Consider the following 15145-nt stretch of genomic DNA (forward strand, 5'->3'; position numbering starts at 1 on the left):
GATCTTTTCCTTAAATATTTTAAGGTTCTTAAGTGGTAGCAGAGATGGCACTGCACGGATCTGGAGATTTGAGCAGCTAGAATGGAGAAGTATTTTACTGGATATGGCTACCAGGATGTCAGGGTAAGTTAAAGTTAACTTTACATCTTTTAGGTACTTGGTATGTGTATGTTTGTTACCGTGTGTCTGTCTTTTTCTCTTTTGGTTGATTATTGAGTACGATTTTATTTATCCTAATATTTCTCTGGGGAAAGAAGCAGTTGAGTAAGTCATAAAAACAGTGTCAGGTTAGACATCAGGTTAGGAAAGTAATAGGAAAAAAGCTTTGATTTTGTGAATAGTACTAGTGACCTAAAATCTAGCCCTAGCTGCTTGTGATTCCTCATCCTGCGACCTTTTGCCAAGTTTACTTGTAGATAATCTCTGTGGGGGTCAGATATGAAGAATTCTTTAATGTTGGTAAAATGTGCACATGAAGGAATTGATTTTCTTTCATAATGTTTGCATTGTTGACTGATTGACACATTGTATATCCTACCCTCTAAATGAACTTACATATTGTGTATTTGTTTTTGTTAGGGATTTATCTTCAGAAGAGGAAAGGTTTATAAAACCCAAAGTAACAATGATAGCTTGGAATCAAAATGATAGCATTGTTGTTACAGCTGTGAATGATCATGTCCTCAAAGCATGGAATTCTTACACTGGACAATTACTTCATAACTTACTGGTAAGTATCTTTTAATACAGTATGACAAATCATGTTTTTGAGCTAATTTTAATAAAATAGTATATTGAAGATATTTCTTTGAATTAAATTATTGAATTGCTAAACATTTGTGCACTTGTTTATATATGTATTATAATCATTTCATGTTTATAAACCCTAATGGACTGGTACATGGCTGCTAACTGAAAGCCTGATGGTTTGAGTGTGTCCTAAGGTGCTTTGGAAGAAAGGGGTTAGTGATCTACTTTTGAGAAGTCAGCCATCCAAAACTATGGAGCCCAATTTCATACTGACATAGAAGGGGTTGGTATGAATCAGAATCCACTTTTGGCAACTGGCTTGGTTTTGGTTTCAATGAAGTAATGTTGATCTTCATTTACAAAACTATAAGTTGAAAACCCTTACTAACTCTATGACTTTGTTGATTAAAGGGACATGCTGATGAAGTATTTGTTTTGGAGACACATCCCTTTGATTCCAGAATTATGTTATCTGCAGGGCATGATGGCAGCATATTTATATGGGATATTACCAAAGGCACCAAGATTAAACATTACTTTAATGTGGTAAGAGAAGTATGGCCTTGTTTATGCACGCATATGTTTGTTTATAATTATTTGGATTATGAAATCTAGTAACAAACGGAATGCATTTTTTTAACAATTAGCAAAGTTTTATTTGCTAATTTTTTGCATTAGAAGTGCTCTTAAAAAAAAAAGAAGAAGAGGTGCTCTTCAGTAACATACTTGGCTTGAGATTCTAACTACACAACTGCAACCAACCACTTTTCCGGGTTTTCCTTTCCTGTCAGTTTTGCGGAGGCCTTCTCACTCTCCTAGTTTTTTGTTGTCATCAACCTTAGTGAGGTTGATTTGGTGTGCAACATGCACAGCTTCCACTAACTTGCATATTTGGCTCATCACAGTTGGGTGCAAGCACACGAAAATTGGTTGGTGCTTGTCTATGGCTTTGTCAACTTTGCGAATTCCATGTGCTAGGCTACCTGGATGAGGACGGTCTTCAGCACTTGCTTATAAATCAGTGTTAACATCCATGACACCTCTAGCAACAGTGCTTTCCTAGGCCTTGGAGGTGGGGTACAGGTGGGACTGACTCTTGAAGAAGGTACCCATACCTCTGCCTCTGCACCGCTCGGAGGCATCAGGAAAACAGCGAGTCTGCATATTTTAACAGTTTGATGTTTCTAGAATATCCAGCAGCCACAGATATATACATATAATATGAAAATTTTTGTATAACTGAGAGGAAAAGATTTTCAAGTTCTATATTTGTGATTTGCTTATGGAAATTTGCTAATTTTTGTTAATTATACAGAACTTTTATCAAAAGTTTACTAATATATCTGGTAAATAAAAATATTTTTATAAAGCCAGGGGATCAGATGTAACTAGGTTGGTTCAATCTTTTTCCCTTTTTGCATCTGTATATTCTCAAACCAAATTAATATCATTTTGGATATTTTTAGAATTATTCATACATTTACATAATAGTTATCTAAACCAATAAATTTAATATAGATAAAATAGCATTTTCTATTTAAGATTCATTTTCAAATTTCATTGGTGGTCTCAAAAATAACTGTATGGCTATATTTGGTCCCGTGGACAAGAAACCAATCCAGAATCTTATATCACATTTTAGTGATTACATCTTTCTAGTTTCTTAAAATTTGGAGTAAACCTTTAGCGTTGCTGCTGCTTGTCCTTTAAATTTTCCTAAGTACTTTGGTTTATTCATATTATTTATTTTATTTATGCAAATAAAAAATGTAGCTTTAGCTCTCTGGTTTCCTTTGCTTGATAATTGCTTACTCACTATACTAAATTCTCTCGGTAATTCTATTAAGGGTCTGGAACCTCTTTGGTCTTTTTCTGTGTTGTCATATTATTATACTATATAAGTAATGTAATATGTGTTAAGTAGCAGTATATCAATTGGAATCTACAAATTAAAAAAAACCCAGCAAATATCAAGAGTGTACATGTAGTGTGGTGCCACTTACATAGTTTAAAACAGTGATGGAATGCCTGCCTCCAAGGCACTGAAGATACACTTTTGAAATTCTGATACTTTGTCTTATATAAGGGAGAAAAACTGCTCTCTACTTCTGTAAATAAGTCTATGAAAATTGGAGGGGCAGTTCCATCTTGTCCTCTAGTGTCTCTCTGAGTCCACTGTTAAGTTTGGTTTTAGTGTACACAAGAGGGTTTCCAGAGTTCATTGAGTAAGTCTAATATCTTTATTTCATTTTCTCAAGAACTTTTTGAAGGGTCTTCATACTTGATGTGTAGACAGTGATAATTAATGTACTTTTCTCATTCATCACCTCGATAAAAATGTTTCTAATATGCTGCTGGTTGTAGCGGCTTAAGATTTTAATACTATTTTTAAAGTGTTTCAAAAAAATTGTGTTTGAGGTAAAGAATTGCACAGCAAAAGTAGGTTCTCATTTAACAGATTTTATATGAATTGTTCAGGAACATAGGTTATGGTTTTTGCAATATGCTACCACCCTTGTTAAGCGTTTATTATAGTTTTACTTACCTAGCCTCTCTGCCTCACCTTGTATTTTCACTTTTGCTTTGGGTAAATGTGGCCCATTTGGTCTCATGTAGTTTATTATTGAAGGAAGCACATTCTTCATGAGTGATACTGTTCATTTTATAAGCTTATGTATTACTATTTGTAAGATGACCTCTAAAAGTGTCTTAAGTTCCAATTTTTTTTGTCTTGGGGGGGTGCTTCTTTATCAGTTAAATTAGTCTGTTTTTTTGCGTTAGAAATTTGAGTTCTTCTATCTGTTCATTCCAAGTTACTAGTGGGATCACCATTTAGTACTTAAGGTTTCAGTCTAGAAAAGGTGGTGGTTTGCATAGGTCATTGGATTGTGCACTAGTAACCGTCATTCTTCTTGCTGTAAACTGAAGAAACCAACAGTTGTTTTTTTAGATGGCTGCTCTCAAGCTTTGGAGATCTCAGTTACAGACTGCTCTGTTCTTTCCAGTTGCTGTTGTCACTTGAGAAAGCTCTTACAAGAATCTCATGCACACAGCAGGCATTTTTTTTTTATCACAGGTATTTTTTACTAGTTAAGCTGTAACTATCATTTGGTTTTAAGAAGATTTCAGAGGATATTTTTGATTAAGTTAAAGATGATCCTAGGAGTTCATTTAACCTCTCATGCTACAGAAAGTGAAGTCCGTGCGAATGTGTTTTCTTTTTTACAGCTGTCCCCTTTTTTATCAGTATTCTGTAAAATCTTTTGATCAAAATGTCCAATAATGGTAATCCAAGGCCATCTAATTCTGTCCTTTTGGTGAAAGTGGCAATTATTCGTGGAGGCATTAGCCACATGGTTCAGAATCCTCTGATTTGTGAATTTGTTGCTGGTTCTTAAATCGTCTGATTTAAGACCATCGTTACACTTGTGATCTTTGTTTTTAACAATGAAAGAGAAAAGAAAAATTTTCTTGAGTGTTATTAGACAGTAAACAAACTTATATACATGTTACATAAACTCATATACATATTACATTACATATCAATATTCTAAATATCATAGTAATTTTATTCATTTTTGTTATTTGGCACCCACTACTATTCAGTTGAGTTCAATGCATAGTGAGTCAATATAGGGTTTATGAGGCTATAAATTTGTATGGGAGTAGACAGTTTTATCTTTTTTCTGAACAACTCGTGTGCTTGTACAGCTGACCTTTCAGTTGTCAGTGCAACACTTAAGTGATAGTGGCAGCCGTAGTTAGTGTCAGTGTGTAATCATGTATTTGGGGATTTGAGTGAGTTAGTGGATAGAAGATTCAGTTCTCAAACGCTGAACAAATTTGACACTTACTTTTAGAAAACATATGCACTACTCTACTTTGTAAAGCTGACTTGCTCACCTAAGTATAAATTGACAATGCAAAGGTGCCCTCGTTGTGCAGTTTAAGCCTTCACCCGCTAACTGAACTGTTGAACCTATTAGCGATTTCATAGGAGAGAAACCTGGCGATCTGCTCTCATAAGTTTTTTTTTAGTCTAGGAAAACTTAGGGGGCAGCACTACGCTTCCCTTTATGGGATCACTGCATGTTACAGTTAACTTGATGGCATACAACAATAAACTAATGTAATTTACAGTTAAAATAAAAATGAAACTGTTAAAAACAATGATGTGTTTAGAGTACCTGTGTTGATGCTGGTGTGTAGTAGTTGTACACATTTGCATATGCACCCATGAGACTTTGTAGCATTGCCAAACTTTTCAGTGCAGTCCGTTCTACTGATAAATTGAAGCTGAGCCCTCCTGAAACTCCAGAGCAGTTTTGATTTTACTTAATGAATACCTGCTTTTGTTAATTGTCAATCACTTAGCTAGTATGTTAACTTTTAAATTGTTAGCTGTTTAACTGTTATTAACTTTCTTATTATGCCATTAACTTTTTATATGAGGGGGCTTCAAAAAGAATATAGAAAAATGGGATTAAAAGATCATGGAATTTCCTTACGAATTTCTTGAACCCAATCCTGTGTGAGCTGGAACTTGAATAGAAATACCTTGTTTATCAGTCACAGAAGTCATTGACGGTGCATTCTTATCACTTTTCTGTTGTTTGTTGGTGTGGAAAAATCTGAATTTTTCTGACAGACTTCTACCTGACATGGGTTCTGTCTTTCACAGGTTCTCCTCTATATAAAAACAACAGTTTATGAAGTTGGTGGCCATTCAGTCCCAAAAAATAAAGACTACACTTTTTGATCAATAGTATCATTATTACTCAGAAAATGTTTCAATATTTTTGTGTTAGTAATATCTAAAACATTTTATTATCTGAAAATATAAATTAGTGTGCATATTTAATGCAAGTTAAAAAAACCTCTTTAAGAATATCTTAAATCAGGATACCTGTAATGTGATAAACATTTACATAGTGAAATTATGAGTACTTTAGGATTGGTTATAACTTCTTTTTCTATTTCCTAGATTGAAGGACAAGGATTTGGAGCTGTGTTTGACTGTAAGTTTTCACAGGATGGACAACATTTTGCTTGTACAGATTCACATGGGCACCTTATGATATTTGGTTTTGGATGCAACAAACCATATGAAAAGGTCATTTTAAATACTTTGTTTTAGCATATAAAATAGTTGTGAAGAATATTTCAGAAATAACATTTTTGTCATACTAACACTATTTTCTTATTCTTTTAAATAATAATTTATGGTTTAATATAATAATTTTTGTTTAATAATTTTTTCCTCTAACATGTAAGCTTTAAAAATGCTAACCTACATACTTTACTCTTCTAGATTCCTGATCAGATGTTCTTCCATACTGATTATCGACCACTGATTAGAGATTCTAATAATTATGTCTTAGATGAACAAACTCAGCAGGCTCCTCATCTTATGCCTCCACCATTCTTGGTAGATGTAGATGGAAATCCTCATCCTACTAAATATCAGAGATTAGTACCAGGTCGAGAAAATTCTGCTGATGAGCATTTGGTTCCACAACTAGGCTATGTGGCAACAAGTAAGTGTAAATTCTTTTTTTTTTTCCCCTTCTTACTTGAAAAGTTTAATGATATAAATAATAATAACTAGTCTGGTAATGGTTAAGCATTGGACAGTTAGGAGCCTCCTGATGTTCCGTAGGAGAATGGTGGGGCTTTCTACTCCTGTAAAGAGTTACTGTTTTGGAAACCCCCAGGAGCAGTTCTGCCGTACCCTATAGAATCATTGAGTTGGCATTAACTTGTTGGCAGTTTATTTTTTTGTCACACCGATGGCAGTGATTTTGATTTTTTTTTCCATACTTGAGGCACATTACTATTTTCCAATATATGTGTTATCATTCTTTTTTATATACATTTTGATATAAACTATTATGGACTAATTTGTGGACATCATGCTGCTTTATCCCTAAATAGCTGAATGTGTATTCTCTTAAGAATACTGACTATGCAAAGGTCTTAGACTGTGTGGATTGTAAATATAGATATCTTTGAGAAGAATAGAATCCCAGAACACTTTATTGTGCTCATGTGTTTGAAACTTTTACATGGATCAGTTACATGGATCAGTTACATTTACATGAAGCAATTATTTGAAATGAAGAGGGGAATACTGCATGATTAAAATCAGGAAAGGTGAACAACAGGGTTGTATCCTCTCACCATACTTGCTCAACTTGTATTCTGAGCAAATAATCAAATAAGCTGATCTATATGAAGAAGAATATGGTATAAGGATTGGAGGAAGGTTTATTAAAAGTCTGCAGTCTACAGATGATATAGCCTTACTTGCTGAAATACAGAGGACTTGCTATGAAGCCTTCACTCTGGATTATAAATCATGTAAAGAACACCCAAATCCCCACAACTGAACCCCAATAATAGATAACATCATGATAAATGGAGAAAAGGTTGAAAATTTTAAGAATTTTGTCCTGTTTGGATCCACAGTCAATGCTCTTGGAAGGGGCAGTCAGATCAAAAAGTTGTGTTAGGTAAATTTGATAGACACGACATCTCTAGAATATTGAATAAGACCTCCTTAGATTATTGCAAAGCAAGGATATTATTGTAAAGACTAAGATGGTGCACCTGACCCAGGCCATGGCATTTTCCATTGCCACACATACATGTGAAAGTTGGATATTGAATATAGAAGACTGGAGATGATTCAGTACAATTGAATTTGCTGTGCTGGAGAAGAATATTCAAAATACCATGGACTGCTAAAAAGAAAAACCAGTTTGTCTTGGAAGATGTATGATCAGAGTGTTCCTTAGAGGCAAGGATGAGTAGACATTGTCATACATACTTGGGGCATGTTATAGGGAGAGACCAGTTCTGGAGAAGGTAAAAGGGCTACGAAAAAAGAGAGAAGTCTCTCAAGGAGATGGATTGACACTGTGGCAGCATTAGTGGTTTTTTTTTTGCATGGGAACAATTGTGAAGATGGCACAGGACCAGGCAGTGCGTGTATGTGTGTACATATAATTATATATATGTATATTTTATTGGGGGCCTCTTAACAAATCTTACAGCAATCTATCATTCAGTTGTATTAAGCACACTTGTACATACGTTGCCATCAACATTTCCAAAACGTTTTCTTTTTACTTGAGCCCTTGGTATTAGCAACTCTTTTTCCCTACCCTCCCACCCTCTTGAATCCTTGATCAATTATTGTTGTGTTATTTCGTGTCTTACAGTGTTCATTGTATCCTTTCACCCATATTTCTGTTATTTGATCCCCTAGGAGTGCTATATATCCAACCTTATGATGTCCCCGTTTTGTCCCCTTTTGCCCCTAACACCATCCCTCTACCCTCATGATATTGCTACTCCCACTACTGTTCCTGAGGGGACTGGGCAGTATTTTACTCTGTTGTACATACGGTTGCGATGGGTTGGAACTGACTCGCTGAAACCCAACAGCAAGAACAAAGATATTTTATGTAACAATATACACCAAAATTTTAGGACAGTTAACATTTACCTACAGGAGCCCTGGTGGCTGCTTGTAGGAAGGTTAGTAATTTGAAAGCTGTTCAGTAGGAGAAAGGCTTTCTGCTCCTGTAAAATGTTACAGTCTTGGGAACTCACCAGGGCAGTTCTGCTTTTTCCTGTAAGGTCTCTATGAGTTAAAGTCAACTTGTTATATTGCAGGTTATTATGCATTGCTGTTACGCTTTTTCAAGCCGATCTTGTGGTTCCCTCCAAGTTTCCATCATTTCTTGAACTACCTTATTACTTGGTGCAGGACGGGTCAGTTGATATTTCCCTGTTCTGTGTGGCACTTGTTTTTTTTGGAGTGGGGGGCTGGCTAATGGCAGTGCAGTGTTTCTTGTCAGATTTCAGTAAAGAGGAAAATTGCTGTTGTCTTGTTTGGTTTAGGATTAGTTTACTGTATATACTCATGTATAAGCCGAGTTTTCAGCATGTTTATTTATCTATTATTTATTTTAAACTCATTTTATTAGGGGCTTGTACAACTCTTATCACAAGCCATATATCCATCCACGTGTCAAGCACATTTGTTGCCATCATTCTCAAAACATTTTCTACTTGAGTCCTTGGTATCAGCTCCTCATTTTTCCCCTCCCTCCCCACCCCCACATGAACCCTTGATAATTTATAAATTTATATTATTTTGTCATTTCTTAAACACTGTCCGATGTCTCCATTAACCTACTTTTCTGTTGTCCATCCCCCAGGGAGGAGGTTATATGTAGATCCTTGTGATCAGTTCCCCCTTTGTACCCTACCCTCTTTCCACCCTCCTGGTATCGCCACTCTCACCACTGGTCCTGAAGGGTTCATTTGTCCTGGATTCCCTGTGTTTCCATTTCCTATCTGTATCAGTGTACATGCTCTGGTCTAGCCAGATTTGTAAGGTAGAAGTGGGATCATGATAACGTGGGGTGGTGGTGGGAGGAGAAGAGGGTACGGAGCATTTAAGAACTAGAGGAAAGTTGTATTACGGAGCATTTAAGAACTAGAGGAAAGTTGTATGTTTCATCCTTGCTACAATGCACCCTAACTGGCTGGTCTCTTCCCCGTGACCCTTCTGTAATGGGATGTCCAGTTGCCTACAGATGGGCTTTGAGCTCCCATTTTGCACTCCCCCTCATTCACTGTATGATTTTTTATTCTTTGATGTCTGATACATTTTTAAGGCAGTTTTTGTGGTTAAAATTAGGTGCCTCCGCTGATAGTTGGGTCAGCTTATACTTATATATGGTACCAAAACTAAATCACTACCTGCTTATCTAGTTAGTTATATTTTCAGAAATACTTGATTAAATATTTACTGTTTCAGATGTTTTATTATTTTCTTTTCTTAATAATTTTATTGGGGGCTCGTACAATTCTTATCACCATACATACATACATTGTTTTCAAGAACATTTGTACATTTGTTAGCCATCATCATTCTCAAAACATTTGCCTTCTGCTTGAGCCCTTAATATCAGCTGCTCATTTCCCCCCTCCCTTCCCACTCCCCACTACCTCATGAACCCTTCATCATTCATAAATTATTATTTTGTCATATATTACAGTCTGATGTCTCCCTCCGCTCTCTTCTCTGCTGTCCACCCCCCAGGAAGGAGGCTATACGTAGATTGTTGTAATCAGTTCCCCCTTTCTAACCCACATTCCACCCTCCAGGCATTGCCACTCTCACCAATGGTCCTGAAGGAGTCATCTGTCCTGGATTCCCTGTGTTTCCAGTTGCTATCTGTGCCTATGTACATCCTCTGGTCTAGCCAGATTTGTAAGGTAGAATTGGGATCATGAAAGGGGGGGTGGGGAAGGTGGAAACATTTAAGAACTAGAGGAAAGTTACATGTTTCATCGTTGCTTCCCTGCACACTGACTGGCTCATCTCCTTCCCACAACCCTTCAATAAGGGTTGTCCAGTTGCCTACCATTGGGCTTTGAGTCTCCACTCTGCACTCACCCACATTTTCAATGGTATGATTTTTTGTTCCTTAATGCTTGATACCTGATCCCTTTGACAGCTTGTGGTCACACAGGCTGGTGTGTTTCTTCCATGTGGGCTTTGTTGCTTCTGAGTCAGATGGTCAATTGTTTATCTTCGAGCCTTTAAGACCCCAGACACTATATCTTTTGATAGCTGGGCTCCATCAGCTTTCTTCACCACATTTGCTTGTGCCCATGTTTGTCTTCATTGTTCGTATCAGGGAGGTGGGCACCCATTGATATGATAGTTGGTTCCGTTGTTTTCTCCTCCAGACTATCTTATCTATATAGATCTGTATAGATAATAATATGCACCAAAAATCAAGTCATTGCAAGATAGGCAATGAGTGGGAACACAGATATGATAATTTAAAGGGAAACCAATTACGCATAGAAGAATAAATTAATAAAAAGAAAAAATTTTTAAAAAGGAACGAAAAACCTGTAAATAGTTAAAGGTCTGACTTTTGATCTTCAGGCGTGTCCTTCAGTCAGGTCCAATGGGGTATATACTTTGGCCCCAGAGTCTGTCCTTTGTATTCCCTCGGGGACTCGCTGCTCTGCTCCCACGGTTCCTGTGTTCCATGCTTTTAGTGGTTTGCCTCAGTGTCATGGGGTCAGTCTGGGCCAGTCCCAGCCTTGAGTCTCCAGTGTTGTCCCCTTTAGGGACCTGGGCCATTAATGGACGGTGTGTCTCATAGTGGGATCAGCCATATTGTCCACTCTGTGCATTGACTGTTCAGAGCGGGGATATCATCCTCCAGGCCTGATGGGCCAGGATGTGTGCTCCACTTTCCACTCTCTCTTCCTCCCCCTTCATTTGCTCCTGTTTGCTCTGATCAGACATGCCCCTTTCCCCTAGCTGTAGCCTCAGTTCCGTCCTCTCAAGTAAATTCTTCTGGGGGAAGGGACAGTTGTCCACGTAGCTGGTATGGGGGCCAATGTTTTACTATTTTCATTAACTTTATTGAAGTTATTTTTCCACTTATTTTAAGTACATGATTCAAGTGAGTTTTATCAGATATTATGTAGCCATGTAACCGCCACCACTGTTAACTTATAGAACATGTACCCGACCCTCAAAAGTTCCCTGAGCCCATTTGGAGCTACTCCTCCCCCATCTTTTAATTACTAATCCATTTTATAGGTTTTTCTTTACTTTTTCATTTTCAATTTTAATAAAATAGAAATATACAGTATGTAGTTTTTTCTCTTTGGCTTATTCACTTAATACAATACTTTGGAAACTTCAAACATATTGTTGCATTTATCAGTAGTTCATTTGTTTATTAGATAATACTCCAGTATATGAATTAAAAAAATAATTTTATTTGGGGCTCTTACAGCTCTTATAACAGTCCATCCATCCATTGTGTCAAGCACATTTGTACACATGTTACAATCATCCTTTCAACATATTTGCTCTTTACTTGAGCCCTTAGCATCAGCTCATTTCCCCCTCCCTTACCCACCCTAGATGAATTTTTTATTTGTTTAACCATTTACTGAAAATTCAGACTTTTGACTTATTTTACATTTTGGTTTGTAATGGAAGTTTTAGAATCTATAGTTGTAATGTGGATTTGTTTTATATCTTCTGTCCAATTTTTTACTGTATTAATGTTTGTATATGTTTTGCGTTGAATAAATCCTTTTCTTAAGAAATGTCTCTCTAGTCCTTAAGAGTATTTTGTTTCATATTACTAAAGCTATTTTTAAACATTTACATTGGTGTAGTTCAGGCATCCTCAAACTACAGCCGTGAGCACATGCGGGCCGCCGAGGACATTCATCCGGCCCACCGGGTGTTTTTGCCTCGTTTGTTTTTTATTTCAAAATAAGATAATGTGCAGTGTGCATAGGAATTTGTTTATAGTTTTTTTTTAAAAACTATAGTCCGGCCCTCCAACGGGTCTGAGCGACAGTGATCTGGCCCCCTGTTTTAAAAGTGTGAGGACCCCTGGTATAGTATATATTTTTAAAGTATCTGTGCCTTTATATTTAGGTTCTTGTTGGCAGCCTATTCAATCTCTCAAATCCATCTTTTAATTGGGATGTATAGATTATTTACATTTAATACTAATTATTAACATGATTGAGTTTATCACATCACTCTTTGTTTTATCTTTAGTGTTCCATATGGTCTGTGTTGATGTATTATTGATAATACCCATTTGTTTTATTTAGTTTTATTGGTTCTTCTAGGACAGTAATTATCAATGTGTGGTTCCCACACACACATGAGGCACCTACAGTTTCCCAGGAGGTCTGTGAAGCCACAGCTATTGATAACAATTTGGTTGTTAGGTGATTTGCCATTGAGTCAGATCCAAGTCATATGTACTGAGCATAACCATTCTCTAGGGCTTTCAAGGCTCTTAATTTTCAGAAGATCACCATCTGGGTGGGTTTGAACAACCAATCCTTTGGCTAGAAGTCGAGTGCTTAACCATTAGTACTACCAGGGACCTTGAAAATACTGCGATATTATTTGCCACCCCCCCAAAAAAACCAAAAAAACAAAACCCAAGACACAACATTTGTATTTGCTTTGCTAAAATAGAAGCAATGCTGGATAAAAGTTCTGGTACCAAATTTCTGGCAGCTTCCCTGTCTTAAACTGAAGGAGACATCTGTTTAATATTATCTGTGCTAAAATTAGAAGTATATGTAAAGCAATTCTGTGTATTATGAGGTCTCTGTAAGGAGCCTTAGTGGTGCTGCTGGATAAACATTGAACTGCTACATTGCAAGGTCAGTGGTTCAGACCCATTAGTTGAAGTAAAGGTTATTTATACTGGTTAAGCTAAAAATACATGTAAGGGGTAGTATGAAACTATCTCCACCAACCATACATTCTCTCTTAGGATTATGTGAGCAGAAGCAGGACTAAAGTAGTTTATTGAAGGCCTAGGATCCTCTTCTCTCTCTCTTTTTTTAAGTTGGAGAATAAACATCACTGCTCTAATCTATATCAAAAGCAAACATGACCTTTTTTCTGCTGCAATCTTTTGGGAAATGAACAGTTTGTGATTGTTGGTGCCAGTGAGTTGGTGCTAGCTCATAGTGCTTCCTTGTGTGGCAGAGTGAAACACTGCTTGGTCTTGTGCCACTCTCATCGTTGTTAGACGTTTTCTCTCTCCTTGTTGCAGCCACTGCCCATCCATTCCTTGAGGGTGGTCTTCCACTTTTTCGCAACCTGTGGTGTCTTCTTCAAGGGACGGGTCTTTCCTGGTAGCATGTCCAAATTGTGTGAGGTAAAGTACCACCGTCCTCACTTGTGAGAGCATTCTGGCTGAACATCTTCCAGGACAGATTTGTTTGTTCTTTTAGCAGTTCATAGTACTTTCAAGATTTTTGTTAGCGCCCAATTCAATTGTATATATATAAACATTTCCCCTACTCTTATTCATTGTCCAGCTTTCACATGCTTATAAGGCATTTGAGAATTCCCTAGTTTGGGCCATGCACACTTTGGTCATTGAAGTCACATTCTTGCTCTTGTGTAACATATTTGTGTAAAATAATTAATCATTTCTTGACTATGCTTCTGTGTTCATTGATTGTGGGTCCAAGTGAAATCTTTGGCAGTTTAGTCTTTCCTCTTTTTATCATGATGTTGTCTGTTGGTCAAGTTGTGAGGATTTTGGTTTTATTTTTAAATTATTTTTAAAATGTTGATTTTCTTTACATTGAATTATTACACGAAGTGAAGGCTGCAGTTTTGATTTTATTAACAAGTGGTTCACAACCTTTTTGGTTTTAGCAAGCAAGGTTGTGTCTCCTTATCAAAGGTTAATCCTTACTCCAATTTTAATGACATGCTATTTTTCTTAGAGTTTACCTTGAATATTCGCTTAGCACAGAAATTTAAGAGGTCTCATGAAAGAATGTAAGGCCGATGCAAAACTTTCCTGATTTTAAACCATACTGTATTTCTTTGATCTGTTCAAACAACGGCCTTATGGTCCGTGTATAAGTTCCTCATGAGTACAATGAAGTATTCTGGAATTCATATTCTTCTTAATGTGAACCCACAAAGTCAAATGCAGTTACATAGTCAGTAAAACACAAGTAGGCATCTTTATGGTACTACCTGCTTTTGGCAAGGATCCATCTGGTGTGAGCAATGATAACCCTCGTGGCACATCCTCTGTTGAATCTCTCTTGAATGCTTGGGAACTGCTTCTTGAGGTACTGCTATAACCATTTTTGAATGATCTGCAGTATTTTGGTGATATTAATGATATTGGTTGATTATTTCCATTTTCCGTTTCGACATATCTTTGGAATGGGTTTAAATATGAATCTCTATTTAAAAAAAAAATTAATCTCTATCAGTAGTTGACCAGATACCCGTGTTCCAAGTTTGTTGGCATAGATGAGTATTTCTGGTGAATGCTTCAACAGCTTGTTGAAACATCTTAAGTTGGTATTTCATCAATTCTTGGAACTTTTGTGTTTTGTTAATGCTTTCAGTGTACCTTGGCTTCTTCCTCAGTACTATTGTTCCTTGGCTATGTGCTACTTCTGGAAATGGTGCAGTGACTACATATTCCTTCCACATTCTTTTATTATTTCTGACATATCTCAGTATTTTCCCCTTGTGATCTTTCAGTCTTTCACCACGAGGCTGCTGAGCCTTCCCTTGTTGGTTTTGTCACTCTAGGTCTTTGCCTGCTTCGTTATAGTACTCTGCTTTGTCTTCTTTAGCTTCCTTAGGAAATTTTCTGTTTCGCTGTTTTATGTCATCATTTCTTTTAGTTGCTTTAGCTACTGTTCAGTAGCATGTTTCAGAGTCCCTTTCTTTTTTGTTAATTTTTAAAAATTAATTTTTAAAAATTAATTAATTAAAAACATTTTATTAGGGGCTCATACAACTCTTATCATGATCCAT

The 15145-nt window shown here is 36.6% G+C and overlaps 1 protein-coding gene across 2 annotated transcripts in view; it reads left to right on the forward strand.

Annotated features, from left to right (window-relative positions):
• The window catches only part of BRWD1 (bromodomain and WD repeat domain containing 1), a 145428-nt gene that overhangs the window by 47395 nt on the left and 82888 nt on the right, over positions 1-15145 (forward strand). For both annotated transcript variants that reach the window (XM_075542286.1, XM_075542285.1), the window contains exons 13-17: positions 25-123; positions 580-730; positions 1162-1296; positions 5735-5863; positions 6062-6287. In XM_075542286.1, coding sequence (XP_075398401.1) covers positions 25-123; positions 580-730; positions 1162-1296; positions 5735-5863; positions 6062-6287 — 740 coding nt within the window. The remainder of the gene's footprint in view (positions 1-24; positions 124-579; positions 731-1161; positions 1297-5734; positions 5864-6061; positions 6288-15145) is intronic.

Source organism: Tenrec ecaudatus, chromosome 2, assembly GCF_050624435.1.
Source record: "Tenrec ecaudatus isolate mTenEca1 chromosome 2, mTenEca1.hap1, whole genome shotgun sequence".
Classification (NCBI taxonomy): Eukaryota; Metazoa; Chordata; class Mammalia; order Afrosoricida; family Tenrecidae; genus Tenrec; species Tenrec ecaudatus.